The sequence below is a fragment of the Lycium ferocissimum genome, chromosome 4 (genome assembly GCF_029784015.1).
Source record: "Lycium ferocissimum isolate CSIRO_LF1 chromosome 4, AGI_CSIRO_Lferr_CH_V1, whole genome shotgun sequence".
NCBI lineage: Eukaryota > Viridiplantae > Streptophyta > Magnoliopsida > Solanales > Solanaceae > Lycium > Lycium ferocissimum.
In genome coordinates, this window is record NC_081345.1 from 43,044,148 (window position 1) to 43,063,119 (window position 18,972).

At 35.6% G+C, this 18,972-nt stretch overlaps 1 protein-coding gene, 2 long non-coding RNA genes and 1 other non-coding gene across 4 annotated transcripts; 2 read left to right on the forward strand and 2 right to left on the reverse strand.

Moving 5' to 3' along the window:
* Nucleotides 1-1,466: 1,466 nt before the first annotated feature.
* LOC132054746 (uncharacterized) lies at nucleotides 1,467-3,453 on the reverse strand. The gene is made up of 3 exons (XR_009414357.1): nucleotides 3,255-3,453; nucleotides 2,380-2,503; nucleotides 1,467-1,662 (listed from the first exon to the last, which is right to left on the reverse strand). It is a non-coding gene; the product is annotated as an uncharacterized LOC132054746 (long non-coding RNA).
* Nucleotides 3,454-5,466: 2,013 nt separating this feature from the next.
* On the forward strand, nucleotides 5,467-7,463 carry LOC132054747 (uncharacterized). Its single transcript, XR_009414358.1, has 3 exons — nucleotides 5,467-5,634; nucleotides 6,384-6,507; nucleotides 7,229-7,463. It is a non-coding gene; the product is annotated as an uncharacterized LOC132054747 (long non-coding RNA).
* Nucleotides 7,464-11,865: 4,402 nt separating this feature from the next.
* On the reverse strand, nucleotides 11,866-11,937 carry TRNAP-UGG (transfer RNA proline (anticodon UGG)). The gene has a single exon. It is a non-coding gene; the product is annotated as a tRNA-Pro (tRNA).
* Nucleotides 11,938-14,991: 3,054 nt separating this feature from the next.
* Nucleotides 14,992-18,972, forward strand: LOC132053110 (short-chain dehydrogenase reductase 3c-like). Its single transcript, XM_059444955.1, has 4 exons — nucleotides 14,992-15,144; nucleotides 15,539-15,607; nucleotides 16,750-17,009; nucleotides 18,367-18,972. Exons 1-4 carry the CDS (start codon nucleotides 15,125-15,127, stop codon nucleotides 18,903-18,905), a joined length of 888 nt encoding a protein of 295 aa, XP_059300938.1. The 5' UTR covers nucleotides 14,992-15,124; the 3' UTR covers nucleotides 18,906-18,972.

Consider the following 18,972-nt stretch of genomic DNA (forward strand, 5'->3'; position numbering starts at 1 on the left):
CAGGTTAGGGAAAAGGGTTTAAACCTTAATATCTGTAGTTATATAAGAAGTGTTATTCCATAATAAGGCAATTGTTAATATAAGTTTCTACACTTTTTTCATAGAAATTTGCCCACGCGAATTTCATAAATTTTGATATTATTGGGGTTACATATCAGAAGACCGTGGAACTGGAGGGACGACTTTTGCTCATGATTGAAGGCTGGATTCATGGTCGCATTCACGATTCAAGAGATAAGTATCGATTTTATGTTTGATTAAAATCTTAATTATGTATTGTCTATATTACATGCAAATTCGATCCTATCTACTTGTTTCCGTTGTGTATAGAGGTGTCAATAGTTTTCAAAAAACCAATTTAACCGACCGAATCGTACCGTACCGAACTGAATTTTAGGTTTCTTTTAATAAAACCGACGGTTTTTATATAAATTTATCACCGTACCAAATAATTAGGTAGGTTTTTAATTTTAGAAAAATAAATCAAAAAAATACCGAACCGAATAAGTTTATATATGTAAAATATATTTTATATATTAAGTTTAAATATAATAAAAAGTTAAAATTTTCTCCTTGGGTTTGGGATGATGAAAATTACTTCAAGCTGACAACATAATTAACACCTAGGGTGTGTTCGGTATGAAGGAAAACATTTTCCGGAAAATGTTTTCCAATTTTCTTATGTTCGTTTCGTCAAAAATTTTGGAAAACATTTTCTTTAGGAAAACAAGTTCCTTAAAAATAGGGAAAATGACTTCCCTAATAAAAGTAGGGAAAACAAGTCCACAATGCATTCCACCAACCACCCAACCCACCCCCAACCACTCCCACCACCCCACCCCCACCCTACCCCAAAAAAAAAATTGTTTTGAAAGAAAAGTTTTGAATTTTTTTTTTTTTTTTTTTTTTTGGTTTTTTTCACCACCCACCCCCACGTCCACCCCCACCCCCTACTACCAAACCCCAACCGCTCCCACCACCCCCACCCACCCCAACGCCACTGCACCCCCCCTCCCCAATGTAGCATCCCCCTTAGGAGGATACCACTTACGTAACAAAAGATAATTTTACACTTACCCGTTTAGAAGGAACTCATGCCAAAGGATATTCACAATTATAGTTAGTAGCGGAAATGGCCCCCGCGGAAAAAAATTTGGAAGTACGGCATTTTTTTTTTTTTCAATTTATTTGTGCGCTCCGAAAAATTTCTTAGGTAAAATACAATATCAGAGTACCATTTTAATATAGTAATTCCCTTCTCAAGTTGTCGACACGCTTAAGAACTTCGCATTGAACTTTTATTTCCAAAACGACACCATTGCGGGTCCATACAATACAAAAAAAAACCCAAACTAGAGATTTTCACGAAACTAATTTCACCCTTTGTACATAATTACAAGACAAAATACAAATTCGGTATATGGCATGACTTGGGTTAAAAAACACACCCTAAGATAGCAAACCAGTCACCAAGTTTAAGTTACAAGCACATGGTCTTGTTTTCCACAAGCTTCCAAAATTTCATACATAAGTGCCACACCTGTATCATGTACAAGTCCCCAAAAAGTTTACAAAAACTAAATACATATGCACATGTGATCTTCACTAAGGCTCCCAAAAGTATACTCAGTGGCCATCTTCATACCTCATCTCGCACATTACCTACGATAGAAAACAACTATCGCTAAGCATAAAGCTTAGTGGTGTATAAACTTTGGGCTTGGAGCCATTAAATTCTCCAATTCCCTTGTTCGTCGTAGGTGGTTCGATAAGGTAAAAATAAGCCCAAGTGAACAAGTATATCAAGGTATCGAATACAAACCTTGGAGAGTTTCAAAATGTCAATACCAATATTCTAAGGCTCGAGTATCAAGAAAGCTTATAATTCAATTCAAGAGAATTGTCAAATAATCACTTTCGCCCAATATGTACGTCATGCCATCACACTAAGCACAACCAATATCAAGACGGGCCGAAGCCCGAAATCAAGAAGGACCGAAGCCCGTATCCGGAAGGGTCGTCACCTAATATCAAGAGAATCAAGAACCATGTTGAAAGTGGCTTTCCACTCGTACTCGAAAATGGACGAAAATCCATCGTCAAGACGAAATGTAAGTCCAAAGTCAAGATGGGCAAGATCCGAATCGAGGGGCATGCCAATATCGATGACTAGTCACCATAACAAGAAGGACAAAGTCCCAACAAGAATGCAAAATGATCACGCAATTCGTACAAGTGGGTGATTTAGCAAAAGTTTTGCAATACTTGAGACAATAACCATACAATAATATAAGATGAAGAGTAAAGAAATAACTCATCAAGATACTTCAAAATTTCAAAAAAAAAAAAGATATTTTAAGTTCAAGTTTATACACAAACCTCGGCGTTTTACCACACAACAAGTTCTACCACAACTCGAGGAGTTCAAATCATCTACGCCATAGACCAACCAAAGTCCACTTCGTCAAATAATTCCTCTTAGCTTGTACAAGAGCATATATACCTTAAATACACAATCAAATATCTACTTAAGTTCAAAAGTCCCAGCACATCACAACTAAACACGAAATCAACGAAAATCAGCCCAAACTATCAAAACAGAAATTCTGGACAGCGCTACTATCTTGTATTGTTGCTCAGTTTCGAAGGGGTAAATGGAAAAACTGGACTTTGTGTCCTCAATGAAAGTTGTATATATATGTCTTAGGGTCTCACACAATTTCGAATCACCCCTACAGCAATTTTGTACAAAAAGATATGCTCAAAATACTAACAGCAGTCCATGTAGAATGTTCAAAACAGAAATCTGGACAGCACCTCCCCCTGCACTTCGTCCCCCCTTTTCGAGTAGCTAAACGCAAAACTGGGTTTTAAAGCCTTGATGAAAGTTTTGGGTCTACAAAATAGCTTTCTAGAACATCTTGAATCACTCAAAACGGAGCTGTATACAAGGAGTTATGCTAAAAACACTAACAGCAGTCCCAATCCAAAAACGGGTTTGTATACAATATTTTCATACACTTTATTCTCCCAAATTCAAGAACAACAACTTATCAACAACATCAATAACAACATCAACTGTTATTATACATCATCACTCCATTAATTCCACCCATCTAAATCCAACAAAACAGCCCCCAATCCATAAATTGCAATAAGGCAACAAACGAGTTTATAATGCTATTTTTCTCCGTTCTAATCCGTTAAAACTCCAAATAAACACTTTAATAACATAAAATAAATCTCATACATACCTTAGCAGTAGCTCAACCACGAAAGTATCCTTCCCCAAGGTCAATATTTAGCTTAAGATGACGATGACAACTCGTACTACACTTTCCTCTTCACGAGCTTTGAGATTCGGAGCTCAGATTTTGATCAAATCTTGGTTTTTTTTTTCTCTCTCTCTTCTCTCTCTTTCTCTAGGAGGTTCTGGATATTAGTTGATCTGAAAATGAAGAAGAGGGGCTTAAATATCACTTAAATGTCAAGGAAATGGGCCTGACCCGACTTGAAATCGGGTTGGGCCGAATTTTGCTGTCCAGCTTGACCTTTCTGCATTAAAACGTCCATAACTCTTTATCCAGATATCACCTATAAGCCCATAATATATGGTTGGAAAGGTATTTCAATTATCTACAACTTTCATTTTATGCGTTTTCCCAAATTCCTAAATTCGGATGGGGTTACGACCTCCCGAAGTCAGATCACCCGAAACATAACTTAAAAAAAATATTTTTTTTTCTTCAAAGAAAATTTTGGGGTGTTACAACTCTCCCCCCCCCCCCCTTAAGAAATTTCGTCCCAAATTTACTTTATACTTACCACAAAACAACTGTGGGTATTGAATTCGCATATCCTCTTCTCGCTCCCAGGTAGCCTCTTTGCCAGAATGATTTCTCCAAAGGACTTTTACTAATGGAACTTTCTTGTTTCGAAGCTCTTTTGTCTCACGCGCCAAGATTTGGATGGGTTCTTCTTCGTATGTTAAGTCGGGGCGACATCTATGGATTCAACGGAAAAAACATGAGATGGATCTGAGCGATATCTTCTAAGCATAGAAACATGGAAGACATTATGGATCCTATCCAACTCCGGTGGAAGAGCTAATTTATATGCAACTGGTCCAACCCGCTCTAGTACTTCATATGGCCCAATAAATCGAGGACTAAGTTTTCCTTTTTGGCCAAATCTCATAATCTTCTTCCATGGAGAAACCTTTAAAAATACTTTATCTCCACTTGATACTCAATTTCACGCCTTTTTAGATCAGCATAAGACTTTTGTCTATCCGAAGCAATTTTTAGACGATCCTTGATGACTTTTACTTTATCCTCAGTTCGTTGGACAATCTCAGGACCAACCAATTTCCTTTCACCGACTTCACTCCAACAAAGGGAGTCCTACACTTTCTCCCATATAAGGCTTCGTAGGGAGGCATGCCAATACTTGATTGGTAACTATTATTGTAAGCGAACTCTATCAAGGCTAGGTGTCTGTCCCAACTACCCTCAAATTCCATAATGCAAGCTCGAAGCATGTCTTCCAAGATTTGAATCACCCTCTCGGGTGAGCCGTCTGGAGGATGGAAGGAAGTACTAAAGTTCAACCTAGTGCCCAAAGCTTCTTGCAGCTAGTCCGAGAATCTAGATGTAAACCTTGGATCTCGATCGATACAATAGAAACGGGACACCATGTAGCCTCACAATCTCATTAACGTATAATTCGCTAAACGTTCAAGTGGGTAGTCCATTCGACGAGAAATGGGCGCTCTTGGTTAGCCTATCAACTATAACCCAAATTGCATCATGATTTCTTTGAGTGCGTGGAAGCCCGAAACAAAGTCCATAGTTATTCTTTCCCATTTCCACTCGGATCGACGGGGTTGTAACAAACCGATTGGGACTTGATGCTAGGCCTTTTAAAATTGACAAACTAAGCATCTAGAAATATATTCCGCAATATCCTTCTTCATACCATTCCACCAATGTTCTTTGATGGTTTGGTACATTTTAGTACCTCAGTGATGCATTGCGCATGGTGAGGTATGTGGTTCATTCAAAATTTGCTTCCTTAAGTTGTCATCTTTAGGGACACATAACCTATTTTGATAAAGTAGAACACCATCCTCCCTTAATTTAAAATCAAGCTTTTCTCCGTTTGAACCTTTTTGATCAATTTCACAATTCTTCGTCTAACCAACCGTTCAAGTATATTAAAATATCGAACTTGACTTGCAAACTAGCAGAAATCCGAATTAAATGCAAGACAAGCATTCACGGCTTGAACTCATTAAAGATTATATTTGCACGATTGATTATCATCCGGGTAAAATGAAAGTTGTAGATAATTGAATACCTTTCCAACCATATATTATGGGCTTATAGGTGACATAATGCAGATCAATATATAAGCCCATTAAGGGATATTTCAGCTCTTCTTCATTTCCACCAAGAAATGTCCGAGAGAAAGAGAGAGAAGAGAGTAGAGAGAAAAAAATCCAAGATTTGATCAAAATCTCAGCTCCAATCTCAAAGCCCGTGAAGAGAAAAGTGTAGTACGAGTTGTCATCGTCATTTTAAGCTAAATATTGACCTTGGGGAAGGAGATTTTCGTGGTTGAGCTACTGCTAAGGTATGTATGAGATTTATTTTATGTTATTAAAGTGTTTATTTGGAGTTTTAACGGATTAGAACGGAGAAAATAGCATTATAAACTCGTTTGTTGCCTTATTGCAATTTATGGATTGGGGGCTGTTTTGTTGGATTTAGATGGGTGGAATTAATGGAGTGATGATGTATAATAACAGTTGATGTTGTTATTGATGTTGTTGATAAGTTGTTGTTCTTGAATTTGGGAGAATAAAGTGTATGAAAATATTGTATACAAACCCGTTTTTGGATTGGGACTGCTGTTAGTGTTTTTAGCATAACTCCTTGTATACAGCTCCGTTTTGAGTGCTTCAAGATGTTCTGGAAAGCTATTTCGTAGACCTAAAACTTTCATTAAGGCCGTAAAACCCAGTTTTGCCTTTAGCTACTCGAAAAGGGGTGATGAAGTGCAGGGGGAGGTGCTGTCCAGATTTCTGTTTTGAACATTCTACATGGACTGCTGTTAGTATTTTGAGCATATCTTTTTGTACAAAATTTCTGTAGGGGTGATTCGAAATTGTGTGAGACCCTAAGACATATATCTACAACTTTCATTGAGGACACAAAGTCCAGTTTTTCCATTTACCCTTCGAAACTGAGCAACAATACAAGATAGTAGCGCTGTCCAGAATTTCTGTTTTGATAGTTTGGGCTGATTTTCGTTGATTTCGTGTTTAGTTGTGATGTGCTGGGACTTTTGAACTTAAGTAGATATTTGATTGTGTATTTAAGGTATATATGCTCTTGTACAAGCTAAGAGGAATTATTTGACGAAGTGGACTTTGGTTGGTCTATGGCGTAGATGATTTGAACTCCTCGAGTTGTGGTAGAACTTGTTGTGTGGTAAAACGTCGAGGTTTGTGTATAAACTTGAACTTAAAATATCTTTATTTTTTTTTTGAAATTTTGAAGTATCTTGATGAGTTATTTCTTTACTCTTCATCTTATATTATTGTATGGTTATTGTCTCAAGTATTGCAAAACTTTTGCTAAATCGCCCACTTGTACGAATTGCTTGATCATTTTGCATTCTTGTTGGGACTTTGTCCTTCTTGTTATGGTGACTAGTCATCGATATTGGCATGCCCCTCGATTCGGGTCTTGCCCATCTTGACTTTGGACTTACATTTCGTCTTGACGATGGATTTTCGTCCATTTTCGAGTACGAGTGGAAAGCCACTTTCAACATGGTTCTTGATTCTCTTGATATTGGGTGACGACCCTTCTGGATATGGGCTTCGGTCCTTCTTGATTTCGGGGGCTTCGGCCCGTCTTGATATTGGTTGTGCTTAGTGTGATGGCATGACGTACATATTGGGCGAAAGTGATTATTTGACAATTCTCTTGAATTGAATTATAAGCCTTCTTGATACTCGAGCCTTAGAATATTAGTATGGACATTTTGAAACTCTCCAAGGTTTGTATTCGATACCTTGATATACTTGTTCACTTGGGCTTATTTTTACCTTATCGAACCACCTACGACGAACAAGGGAATTGGAGAATTTAATGGCTCCAAGCCCAAAGTTTATACACCACTAAGCTTTATGCTTAGCGATAGTTGTTTTCTATCGTAGGTAATGTGCGAGATGAGGTATGAAGATGACCACTTGGAGTATACTTTTGGGAGCCTTGGTGAAGATCACATGTGCATATGTATTTAGTTTTTGTAAACTTTTTGGGGACTTGTACATGATACAGGTGTGGCACCTATGTATAAAATTTTGGAAGCTTGTGGAAAACAAGACCATGTGCTTGTAACTTAAACTTGGTGACTGGTTTTGCTATCTTAGGGTGTGCTTTTAACCCAAGTCATGCCATATACCCAATTTGTGTTTTGTCTTGTAATTATGTACAAAGGGTGAAATTAGTTTCGTGAAAATCTCTAGTTTGGGTTTTTTGTATCGTATGGACCCGCAATGCTGTCGTTTTGAAAATAAAAGTTCAATGCGAAGTTCTTAAACGTGTCGACAACTTGAGGAGGGAATTACTATATTAAAATGGTACTCTGATATTGTATTTTACCTAAAATTTTTCGGAGCGCACAAATAAATAAAAAAGAAAAAAAAATGCCGTACTTCCAAATTTTTTTTCCGCGGGGGCCATTTCCGCTACCAACTATAATTGTGAATATCCTTTGGCATAAGTTCCTTCTAAACGGGTAAGTGTAAAATTATCTTTTGTTACGTAAGTGGTATCCTCCTAAGGGGATGCTAAAAGTGGGTATTTACCACACAACAAGTTCTACCACAACTCGAGGAGTTCAAATCATCTACGCCATAGACCAACCAAAGTCCACTTCGTCAAATAATTCCTCTTAGCTTGTACAAGAGCATATATACCTTAAATACACAATCAAATATCTACTTAAGTTCAAAAGTCCCAGCACATCACAACTAAACACGAAATCAACGAAAATCAGCCCAAACTATCAAAACGAAATTCTGGACAGCGCTACTATCTTGTATTGTTGCTCAGTTTCGAAGGGGTAGATGGAAAAACTGGACTTTGTGTCCTCAATGAAAGTTGTAGATATATGTCTTAGGGTCTCACACAATTTCGAATCACCCCTACAGCAATTTTGTACAAAAAGATATGCTCAAAATACTAACAGCAGTCCATGTAGAATGTTCAAAACAGAAATCTGACAGCACCTCCCCTGCACTTCGTCCCCCTTTCGAGTAGCTAAAGGCAAAACTGGGTTTTAAAGCCTTGATGAAAGTTTTAGGTCTACGAAATAGCTTTCTAGAACATCTTGAATCACTCAAAACGGAGCTGTATACAAGGAGTTATGCTAAAAACACTAACAGCAGTCCCAATCCAAAAACGGGTTTGTATACAATATTTTCATACACTTTATTCTCCCAAATTCAAGAACAACAACTTATCAACAACATCAATAACAACATCAACTGTTATTATACGTCATCACTCCATTAATTCCACCCATCTAAATCCAACAAAACAACCCCCAATCCATAAATTGCAATAAGGCAACAAACGAGTTTATAATGCTATTTTCTCCGTTCTAATCCGTTAAAACTCCAAATAAACACTTTAATAACATAAAATAAATCTCATACATACCTTAGCAGTAGCTCAACCACGAAAGTATCCTTCCCCAAGGTCAATATTTAGCTTAAGATGACGATGACAACTCGTACTACACTTTCCTCTTCACGAGCTTTGAGATTCGGAGCTCAGATTTTGATCAAATCTTGGTTTTTTTCTCTCTCTCTCTCTCTCTCTCTCTCTTCTCTAGGAGGTTCTGGATATTAGTTGATCTGAAAATGAAGAAGAGGGGCTTAAATATCACTTAAATATCAAGGAAATGGGCTCGACCCGACTTGAAATCGGGTTGGGCCGAATTTCTGTGTCCAACTTGACCTTTCGCATTAAAATGTCCATAACTCTTTATCCGATATCACCTATAAGCCCATAATATATGGTTGGAAAGGTATTTCAATTATCTACAACTTTCATTTTATGCGTTTTCCCAAATTCCTAAATTCGGATGGGGTTACGACCTCCCGAAGTCAGATCACCCGAAACATAACTTAAAAAAAAAAAAAAATTTTTTTCTTCAAAGAAAATTTTGGGGTGTTACACCCAATCCCCTAAAAAAAATTAATTTTGTTTTGAAAAAAAAGTTTTGAATTTTTTTTTTTTTTTTTTGAGTTTTTTTTGCACCACACCCCACCCACTCCCACACCCACCCCCAACTACCAAACCCCAACCACTTCCGCAACCATGTACCACCCCACCCCCCAACCACTCCCACAACCCATGCACCACTCCGCCCATACCGCACCCTACCCTCACCTTGTACCCCACCCCCCTATTTAAAAAAAAAAAAATTCTTTTGTGTTTCTACACCACCACATGCCTCCCCCTCCCACCCCGCACCCCACCCCTACCTTTTTTTTTTTTTTTAAAGTTTTCTTTTTTTGATTCTCTACACCCACCCCCGCGCGCACCCCCCATCCTCCCCCCCCGCCCCCGAATTTTTTACTTCCTATTTAATTTTACCTTTATTAAAAAAATTATAAAAATTGAAAGTTTGCGTGGTTATTGGAGGGGGTGGGTGGTGTAAAAATCCGGAAAAAGTAACTTTTAAAACTTTTTTTAAGAATTATTTTTTTTGGGTGGGGGGTGTCCACGCGAGGGGGGAATGTGGTGGTTTAGAAAATCCGAAAAAGAAAATTTATATATATATATATATATATATATATATATATATATATACATAGTTGGTGTGGTATGGGTCCAGTGGGGGGAGGGGGGGGATGTTGTGGTTTAGAAAATCCGAAAAATTAAAACTTCAAATAAAAAAAAAATTGGGGGTGGGTGGTTGTGGTATGGGTCCACGTGCGGGGGGGGGGATGTGGTGGTTCAAAAAATTATCAAAAAAATTAAAAACTTCATAAAAAAAAATTGGGGGTGGGGGTAGGGCGTGGGGGGTTGGTATGCGTATTGTGGTGGGGTTGGAGTGGAGTTGTGGGATTTGGGTGGGTATTTTCTGAAAATATTTTCTATTGAACCAAATGAACATGATAAGAAGAAAATAAGTAAGAAATTTACTTATTTTTCGTACTGGGAACAAACCTTGAGAAAATAAGTAGAAATTCACTTCTTTTTCAAGAACATATTTTCCGAGAAGACTTTTCCCTTGGAAAACATTTTCCTCCATACCGAACACACCCCTAAAGTTCCAACTCTGAAACCTATTATATTATTCCTTTTGAAATTAAATTAGTTCTAGCATCAAGAGTAGTAACTAGTAAGCTACGAGGTATTCCAACAATCTTGGATAGAAAGCTACAAAGTATTAGATATCTTTCCTCTCGTATGATTTTAAATCCTCTTATTGGATACTTAATCTTAGTAGTCTCAGTTCTTGAGTCTCATCTTGATTGATTTTTCCGCCTCGTGCAATCTAGATTTTTATTTTTTTGTTTTTGCTTAACATTATTTTACACTACCGTAAAATAGTGGGATCAATCTCCATTCTTGTCATATTTCATGTTTTCTTGATTCATCACCTTTTAATCAGTAAAAATATCTAGAGAGTTTTTGTCAAAGTCCTATAGAAGTATGTATAATATTGTGTCTTAACTTTTACTAGTGACTATAACATGATGTTGTTTTAAAAAAAAAAATCGAAACTTAACCGAACCATACTGATACCGACATAATGGGACGATTTCGAAAAATCTAATTTTGGTTCTACAAAATGAAATAACCGAAAAATTGATACGGTATAAATTTTATAAAATAACAACAACCGTACCATTACACTCGACAATTTTGTATGCCTTTATTCCATTACTTTCAAATTAAAAAGCAAGAAAGAATGTAAAACTATAGTCAAATCTCTCTATAATTGTCATTCGCTATAACAAACATTTCACTATAACGGCCTGATTTTCTCCAGAACCGATTTTTCATGTTATATGTTACTTCTCTATAACTACATTCTACGTATAACAACAATGACATTCATTATATTGGTACGCTCTTTGCAAAATTACCTCTCTATAACAACCATACTCAAATAGCGTGTAATAATATTTTGTAAGAAATATATTATGTGACAACAAAAATATTTATGTTAAGCTCTTAGTCAACTTTAATCTTGGAGATAAGAAGTCCAACTTGTTAAGCACTTAAACAACCTTCAAAGGACAGCTATTAAATTTCCTTTTGTTGAAAGTTTGGACAAAATTCTTCGTCAGTTTAAGCGTTATATTATCACTAAGAGACTAGAATTTACGAAACAACATACAATTGTAAAGTTCTTACGTCAAACTTGAAATATTTAAATTCTCAATTAATTTAAAATGTACATGTTCCATAGATTTTAATTCTTTATTTGTGTGGTATAACTAGTTATGGATTTAGTAGTAAGTTATTAGTCTTTTCAATTTTTAGTTTATGAGATATGAAAATCAATTGAGATTTTAAAATTTATAAGTATATTGTTTTTGTTTATAACATAAAAAGTACAAAAAATTAATTGTTTGCGTATTTTTGTTTAGAATAGCTAAATGAGATTTAAATATCGAATGTCAGTATACATGCATAACAACACCTCACTATAATAGCCATGAAATTTTCAGACAAACGCTGTATAATTCAATGTCTATCAAATGTAGGGTACGGAACCAGGAAAAAACATTTACAAGTGTATGGAAAATAGATCAAAAGAAATTGAGGGGCGTTCCGAGAATCGAACTCGGGACCTCTCGCACCCAAAGCGAGAATCATACCACTAGACCAAACGCCCTCATTGGCATTAGTGTATGTAAATATTCTGATATTCAATACTTCAAATCCATTAACAAGCAATTTCATAAATCATACTTACTCCCATTGAGTAAACAGCTATGCTTTCAATTGATACTTGATACAACTGAAGCACTGGATATTTTGACAAGAAATATATTACTTCTGTTTGCCCTAAAACTTGTTGGCCTAATGTAATTATTTTGAGGGTGTAGTAGAAATAACTATAGAAATCACATGTCATGGCATCATTTCAATTCATGCTTTAAAATATACTACTTGTATGTGTGTGCGGAAAAAATCACTAGATAAGTAATCATATAGAGTAGTATACATAGAGAATTCAAATCCAATAAATCTAGATGACATGTAGTAATATTTCAAATCCAAACCTATATAATATTAAAATCCTAGATCCGCTTATGTATCTTGGTCGATTAAAGAACAAGAATATTACTACTAGCTAGCATCAAATCAATTCTCTAGCTACCAGGGTAAGTAGTTGGCCTTAAACAACGGGAATGGAGCTTGAATGCGTTATCTTTTTTGATGAAAGGGTATTCTAATTTATGGTACCCCGTTTTGAGAACATTAAACTATGAACAAGTTCGATTCATATGGTTGACATCAAAATGTATGTTAGATTCTTTATTCGGATGATTCACACCTTTGAGTAGTACAAGCTAAGCGGCATGATCAGCTTTTGATCTGAGGTTCCTATCGAAAATCGAATTATCACATCAAGATGCCTCAACCAAGTTGACAAATATATTTGATGGAAATACTTGATTTGTTTGGTCAAATAGTTTTCAGCATTATATTTCTCACTATCCTTGCATGACTGGCTGAAACTTCAATTTTATCGTTTGGTTGTAATGGAGCTTAAGTAAGTACTGTTGGGCTTTAAAGATGAGAATAAAATGATGGGAATAAGTACGTACTGTGTGAATTGGAAAATGACGGGAATAAAATGGAGGCAAATTAAATTTAAATAAATTTCATTTGCAGAAATCGCACTATTCCCCATTGGTGCAAAGACTTCGCGTCTTTATATATAGAATCACCTCTTCCGACTTTTAAAGAGTTGAGAAGAGGGACTTCCCTCGCGTCGTCGTCGCCGCTCAGCTTTGGATTTGATCAAATGATCTGATTGATTGATAATCTTTTTGGACCAAATTTATTTCTAAAATTCTATTATTTATTTTCCCTTAATAATTTTTAGTGTAATTTTAATTAAATAAAATTCGCGGAATTGTTACTTTTATTCCCAACGGTAATAACCACTGAATAGACACAACACTTTAACGAACATGCACTTCTGCATCTGTTCAGAACAAAACATATGGCTATAAATTTTGAGGTTTTGCTTCAGTTTTTGACGACTGAAAATTTGAGTTTTATACTCCTCTCTCTCTTATGCATTCTGCATATTTTTCCAAAGCAAAAACGTAAGTATCTAGTTTGATTTCGCTGTCGCTCTTTGAGTTCCCCGAAGTTCTGCAATTTGCATTGCTGCTATTGCAGAATAGTTTTCCGCTCTATCTTGGGAGAAATTAATCCATTAACCTTGGCAACTGTGAGGGGATTAGGTTTCTTAAGGACACACAAGAAACTTGTGGGCTCGAAAATTTTCTGTTTCATCTAATTTCTGTCTTTAACGTTTTCTGATTTTATAAAACAGAAACTGATTTTATTAAATGACTGGTTGTAGCAAATTACCAGTTTTAGTAAATTTCTGGTAAATTAATGATTTGAATTATTCACCTTTTTTCGGAATTTTTTTTTTTCACTTTTTCAAAAATTAGTGTTTGGCCATGAAAATTCCAAATGGAATTTGAAAAACAAGAAAAACTTATTTTTCAAGTTTTTCACAATCAAAACAAGTACATTTCAACAAAAAAATCTATTTGCAAAAATTATGACCAAACACAACTCCAATTCTAAAATTCCAAAAAAAGGTAAAAAAAGTTTTTGATTTCTATGCCAAACGCCGACTTAGAGATAATACGTACGCACTTATATTAGTTTTCAAAACTCAGAAAACAAAAATAAAAATAAAATAATGTATAGCTAGAAAGCAAAGGAGCACAGTTGGCACGTCGTTTTCACCAAAAACAACTTGCGCAGCTCCTAATAGAGGAAAAAGATGCACATCTATGGTTTAAGACACTACGTCAAGTGAGTTTGTCCACACATTGAAGATTTCAAGATTCCTTTAGCTGCAATGATGACAATGTAGGTAACTTTTAATTAACTGGTATATAAATCTAAAATGCTATTGGACCTCTCTTTTAATGTCATGTAATAAATGGATTAACCTAATTGGAAATTAAGACCATATCTTCTTACAACGGTCCACATCTATGCTCTCATACTGCTTTGTTCGACTTAACAGAGAGTTCCAATATTTTGGAGTGAATTTAATTTCTCGAGGGACTGTTATACGGAGTCCACTTCTATAGTAAATTTTAATATTTGGTGAAGTATGTGACCATTTTATTTGAAAATTTAATAAATTATTAGAGGAACACATTTTTATTTACATGTGCGGGCAGGCACGAACGATTACTTTCATGTGCCAAGTGCGTGAAAATCGAACTTAGGATCGATCTTTGTTGCATCGATACCAAGTTGAAATGCGTGACTATCTCATCTAATTAAAATGTTTACTTATCAGGGGCATATTTTTATTTACTTAATATTCTTCCAATATTGACCCTAGTGTTATATTGTTCATCCAGATGGCATACCTAGGCATGAGAGGAGGGTGTATGTGTTAGGTGTCCCGCATTGGTTGAAGGATGAAAATTATTTGCATCTTTATATGGACTTGAGCAATCCTAGCCCCCACGAGCTATTTTTTGGAATTGATTTAGTAATGTCCATTTTTTTAATCGTTTTTGGACACCACGTAGTTGGCAGTAAATTCTTCTTGCAAATTATGAGCTCATCTTCTAAAATTTATACCATCAATTCATCTTAAAAATAACTCAAGCCAAATGACAGTATTACCCTGTGTGCCTAGTATTAGAGAGAGACCCATCATAGTAATTACAAAGGCATTGATTCTGCCGTATATTAAGCGATGAGTACCCTCTGTGTATTGTTGACTTCTTGAACTAATTATAATTCAGTCTTATTACTACTTCTCTCATCTCTGTGAAGACGAAGGAGAAGAGAAAGAGAAGATGCTGAGGATAAGATCAAGGTAAGCCTCACGATTCTCTCGTGTACTTCTTTTTCATTTATTGCAGCACTAGCTAGGAAATTAATAGGAATAACATCTTCATTCAACTAAGCTTGCTAAATAGAATTTACTAAAGATACATATAGATCTGCCATTCGAATAATTTAGTCAACCTATTCATCATCAGTTTATTATTATATTTTCTTAATTTCTTCTGTTTTCTACAAAATGGGGCCATTATATTTGTTCAAGTGGTCAAGTTTTGTAGTATATCAAAGACAGCTAGCTATAAGCTGTAGATATATTCATGAATTGATGACGTACTAATTTCTGTTTTTATTTCCAATTTATGTTCTTTTTCTTGTGAATAACTTTTACATTTTGTTACTCTACTATATTTTTAACTCCACTGCAGGATCATCTCCATTTCTAGATCATTGCTTCGTCAAACCTCCAATAACAAGTTTTCTACCCACTCAGAAAGGTGTGCTAATTGCTCTCTCTCTAATAGTAAGCACGCAGGATGTAACTAAACAATGACTTAATTAAGTTAATGTTGGGCGTAAAGTAAACAATGAGTTAAGTTAATGTGAAGCAGAAATCCATACGTAATAGACTTTTTATTCAACGGAGAGGATTACATGCGAGTGTTTTGTTTTAATTTAGTTAATTAGCAAGCTTCAGATAGAGATCATACAGAAAACAAACGACTAGCTAGGTTTTGCATCTCTATTTTCTGCTATAAGGGATGAAAAGACAAATTTAACTTTATTACTTTATGCACGTGTGACTGCAAAACTTATTGTGACTTTACCATATAGATTCTCTGCAACTATGATGCTATAAATTAAAGGCGAGGAGACACTTGAAACCATATTCTAGTAGATAAAACTTGACATGATTCCGTTATCCCTCATAAATACTGTATGAGTTTTTTTAAAATATATTTTCATATAGGATTTTAAGTTACTCCTTATATACTAATAATTTAAAGATTTATTTATGAAATTTAACCAGTGATAATAGCGTAGTTACTATTTCTTCGAAGTATCAATTAACGGTAACCAAGAAATTTACTTATAATTAATTACTTTAGAATGATCTGATAGTGTAAATATTTTTGTACTAAATATATACTCTCGCACATATGCTCAACAAAACTGACCAAGATCCAATTAGACAACAGTAGCCTAGAGGCTATTAAATTTTTGAATTCATGATGTTGTGGTTCAAATTGTAACTCCCGGCCACTAGTCCTTCACGGGGAATGTACAATTTATGATCACTATGAACGTGGATGATATTGATTCCTCAATAGACGTTTCTAGTGTGGTCCCTTTTTGCTTTTCTTGCTAAAGGTTTAGCTTGCGCTAGTGTATGTAAATTGTAAGTAAATACGTAAAAGTATACATTCTGGAAGTCAATTTTTAGGGAGATGACAGATGTTTTCATCATGATTACATTAATATGTCTAAGCGAAGAAAGGATAAATGACTGACACTCTGACAGAAACTTACCAGCACTAATCAACTCAATGATTAATACATGATTACGTCTTGACATGAACTCTTATAATTGAGTTATAATTAATTAATATATATTTTTATCTTAATTACGTAAGTCCAGGAAACTAGAAGGGAAGGTAGCAGTGATCACAGGTGCTGCAAGTGGCATAGGAAAAGAAACCGCCGCTAAATTCATCAGCCATGGTGCCAAGGTGATAATAGCTGATATACAAAGGCGGCTCGGCCAAGAAACGGCAAGTGAGCTCGGACTAAACGCCACGTTTGTGCCATGCGACGTCACAAAAGAATCTGACATTTCCGATGTTGTGGATTTTGCCGTTTCCAAACATGGACAACTCGACATAATGTACAACAATGCAGGTAAAAAATAATCTAATATGCACGTAAAGTTAAAGAGTTTTACTGTTCCAAGAATGAATTGTTTACGGAGTTGATTTCTCAGAAAGTCACTCAACTATCCTCATTGTAACGCAAAAGTTACTTAACTTTATTTTATAACTTAAAAGTCACTCAACTAATGTCATTGTAACACAAAAATTCACTTAACTTTATTTTGTAACTAAAAAGTCACTTATGACACAAAAATCACCCAACTCATTTTAGTCAACTTTTGCTGACGTGACATTTTTTTAAAAGTTAAATCCTTATTTAATTATACTCACCAATTTTTACCATTTGGTGATCCGCCCCACTAAACGGACCTGCTATCCAAATTGTTATAACAAAACACTAAGGACTAAAATTTTACTAGTAGTTTTTTACTGGTAACGTGGCTGGATTCTCCTCCCTATTCAGGCCTTAAAATTTTGTCTTCATCTGATTACTATGACTCTCTTTCACCGTTTAAGCTATTTGCAAGTAAACAGTTCTTCAAGGATATTTATACATACTATTCACAAAATATTACGTAAATCAACCGAATCTAGTTGTACCTTTGTTTTTCTTTTCATCTAGGAGGTACTCAGAATACAATTCCTTGAGCAAGCAGCTTGAATTTTACAAAGAATACCTTAAGAAGTTGGAAGTGATTGCAGGGAAAGTAAATGCCACATCGATAATCAACCTTTCAATTCACTTAGTTAATGCAGGAGCCAGGAAGTAGTGATTTTGTTCAAAATTACTATATTAATCCTTTGCTCCACAAAATTTACACTACTGATCAGTTCTCAGACATCTTCATCAAGTCCTACACTAAATTTATTAGATAGGGGATCAGGTTAGTAGGGTGGGTCACTAAATGGTAAAAATGGGTGAGTTTATATTAAATAAGATTTGCCTTTAAAAATAATGCCACGTCAGTAAAAGTTGACTAAAATGAGTTGAATGATTTTTGTGTTACAAAGATGAAAGTTAAGCGACTTTTCAGTTACAAAACAAAATTGAGTGACTTTTGTGTTACAAAGATAAAAGTTGAGCGACTTTTCAGTTACAAACCAAAGTTAACTGACTTTTGTGTTACAATCAGGATAGTTGAGTGACCTTCTGAGAAATCAACTCATTGTTTACGCTATTAGCATACTGCAATAAATAGATTTCTAATTTAACTTGAAAATACGGTAAATAATTTGCTATGACGAGTAAAGTCACACTGATAGTGTAGACATTATTTATATTGCCTACACATATAAATTAGAATAGTTTCTTTTGAATTTTTATACATGCGTTATTAAGAAGTACACTTGCTACCTTAAATCTGAATTCGTGAATGATTATGCAGGGATAGCATGCCGAACTCCGCTGAGCGTAGTGGACCTTGACCTTGCGCGATTCGACCAAGTCATGGCCATCAATATCCGAGGCGTAGTGGCGGGGATCAAGCACGCTGCTCGGGTGATGATCCCACGGGGAAGTGGTTGCATTTTGTGCACGGGCAGCGTGACCGGTGTGATGGGAGGACTAGCACAGCCTACTTATTCAACGACCAAATCATGCGTAATAGGAATTGTGAGGTCCATTACAGGGGAGCTGTGCAAGAATGGAATAAGAATCAATTGCATATCTCCATTTGCCATTCCAACAGCCTTTTCGTTGGACGAGATGAAAGACTACTTCCCAGGGCTGGAACCTGAGAATCTTACTAAAATTTTACACGGTGCTAGTGAGCTCAAAGGAGCATATTGTGAGCCCATTGATGTAGCCAATGCTGCTCTTTTCTTGGCTAGTGAAGATGCCAAGTTTATTAGTGGCCAAAATCTGGTGGTAGATGGTGGTTTCACCTCGTTTAAAAGTTTAAACTTATCCCATCTAGTACAATAACGTTCCGTACAAATTTATATTTAATATGCAACTTGATTCTTTCTAGAATCACTTTTCAAATGCATAA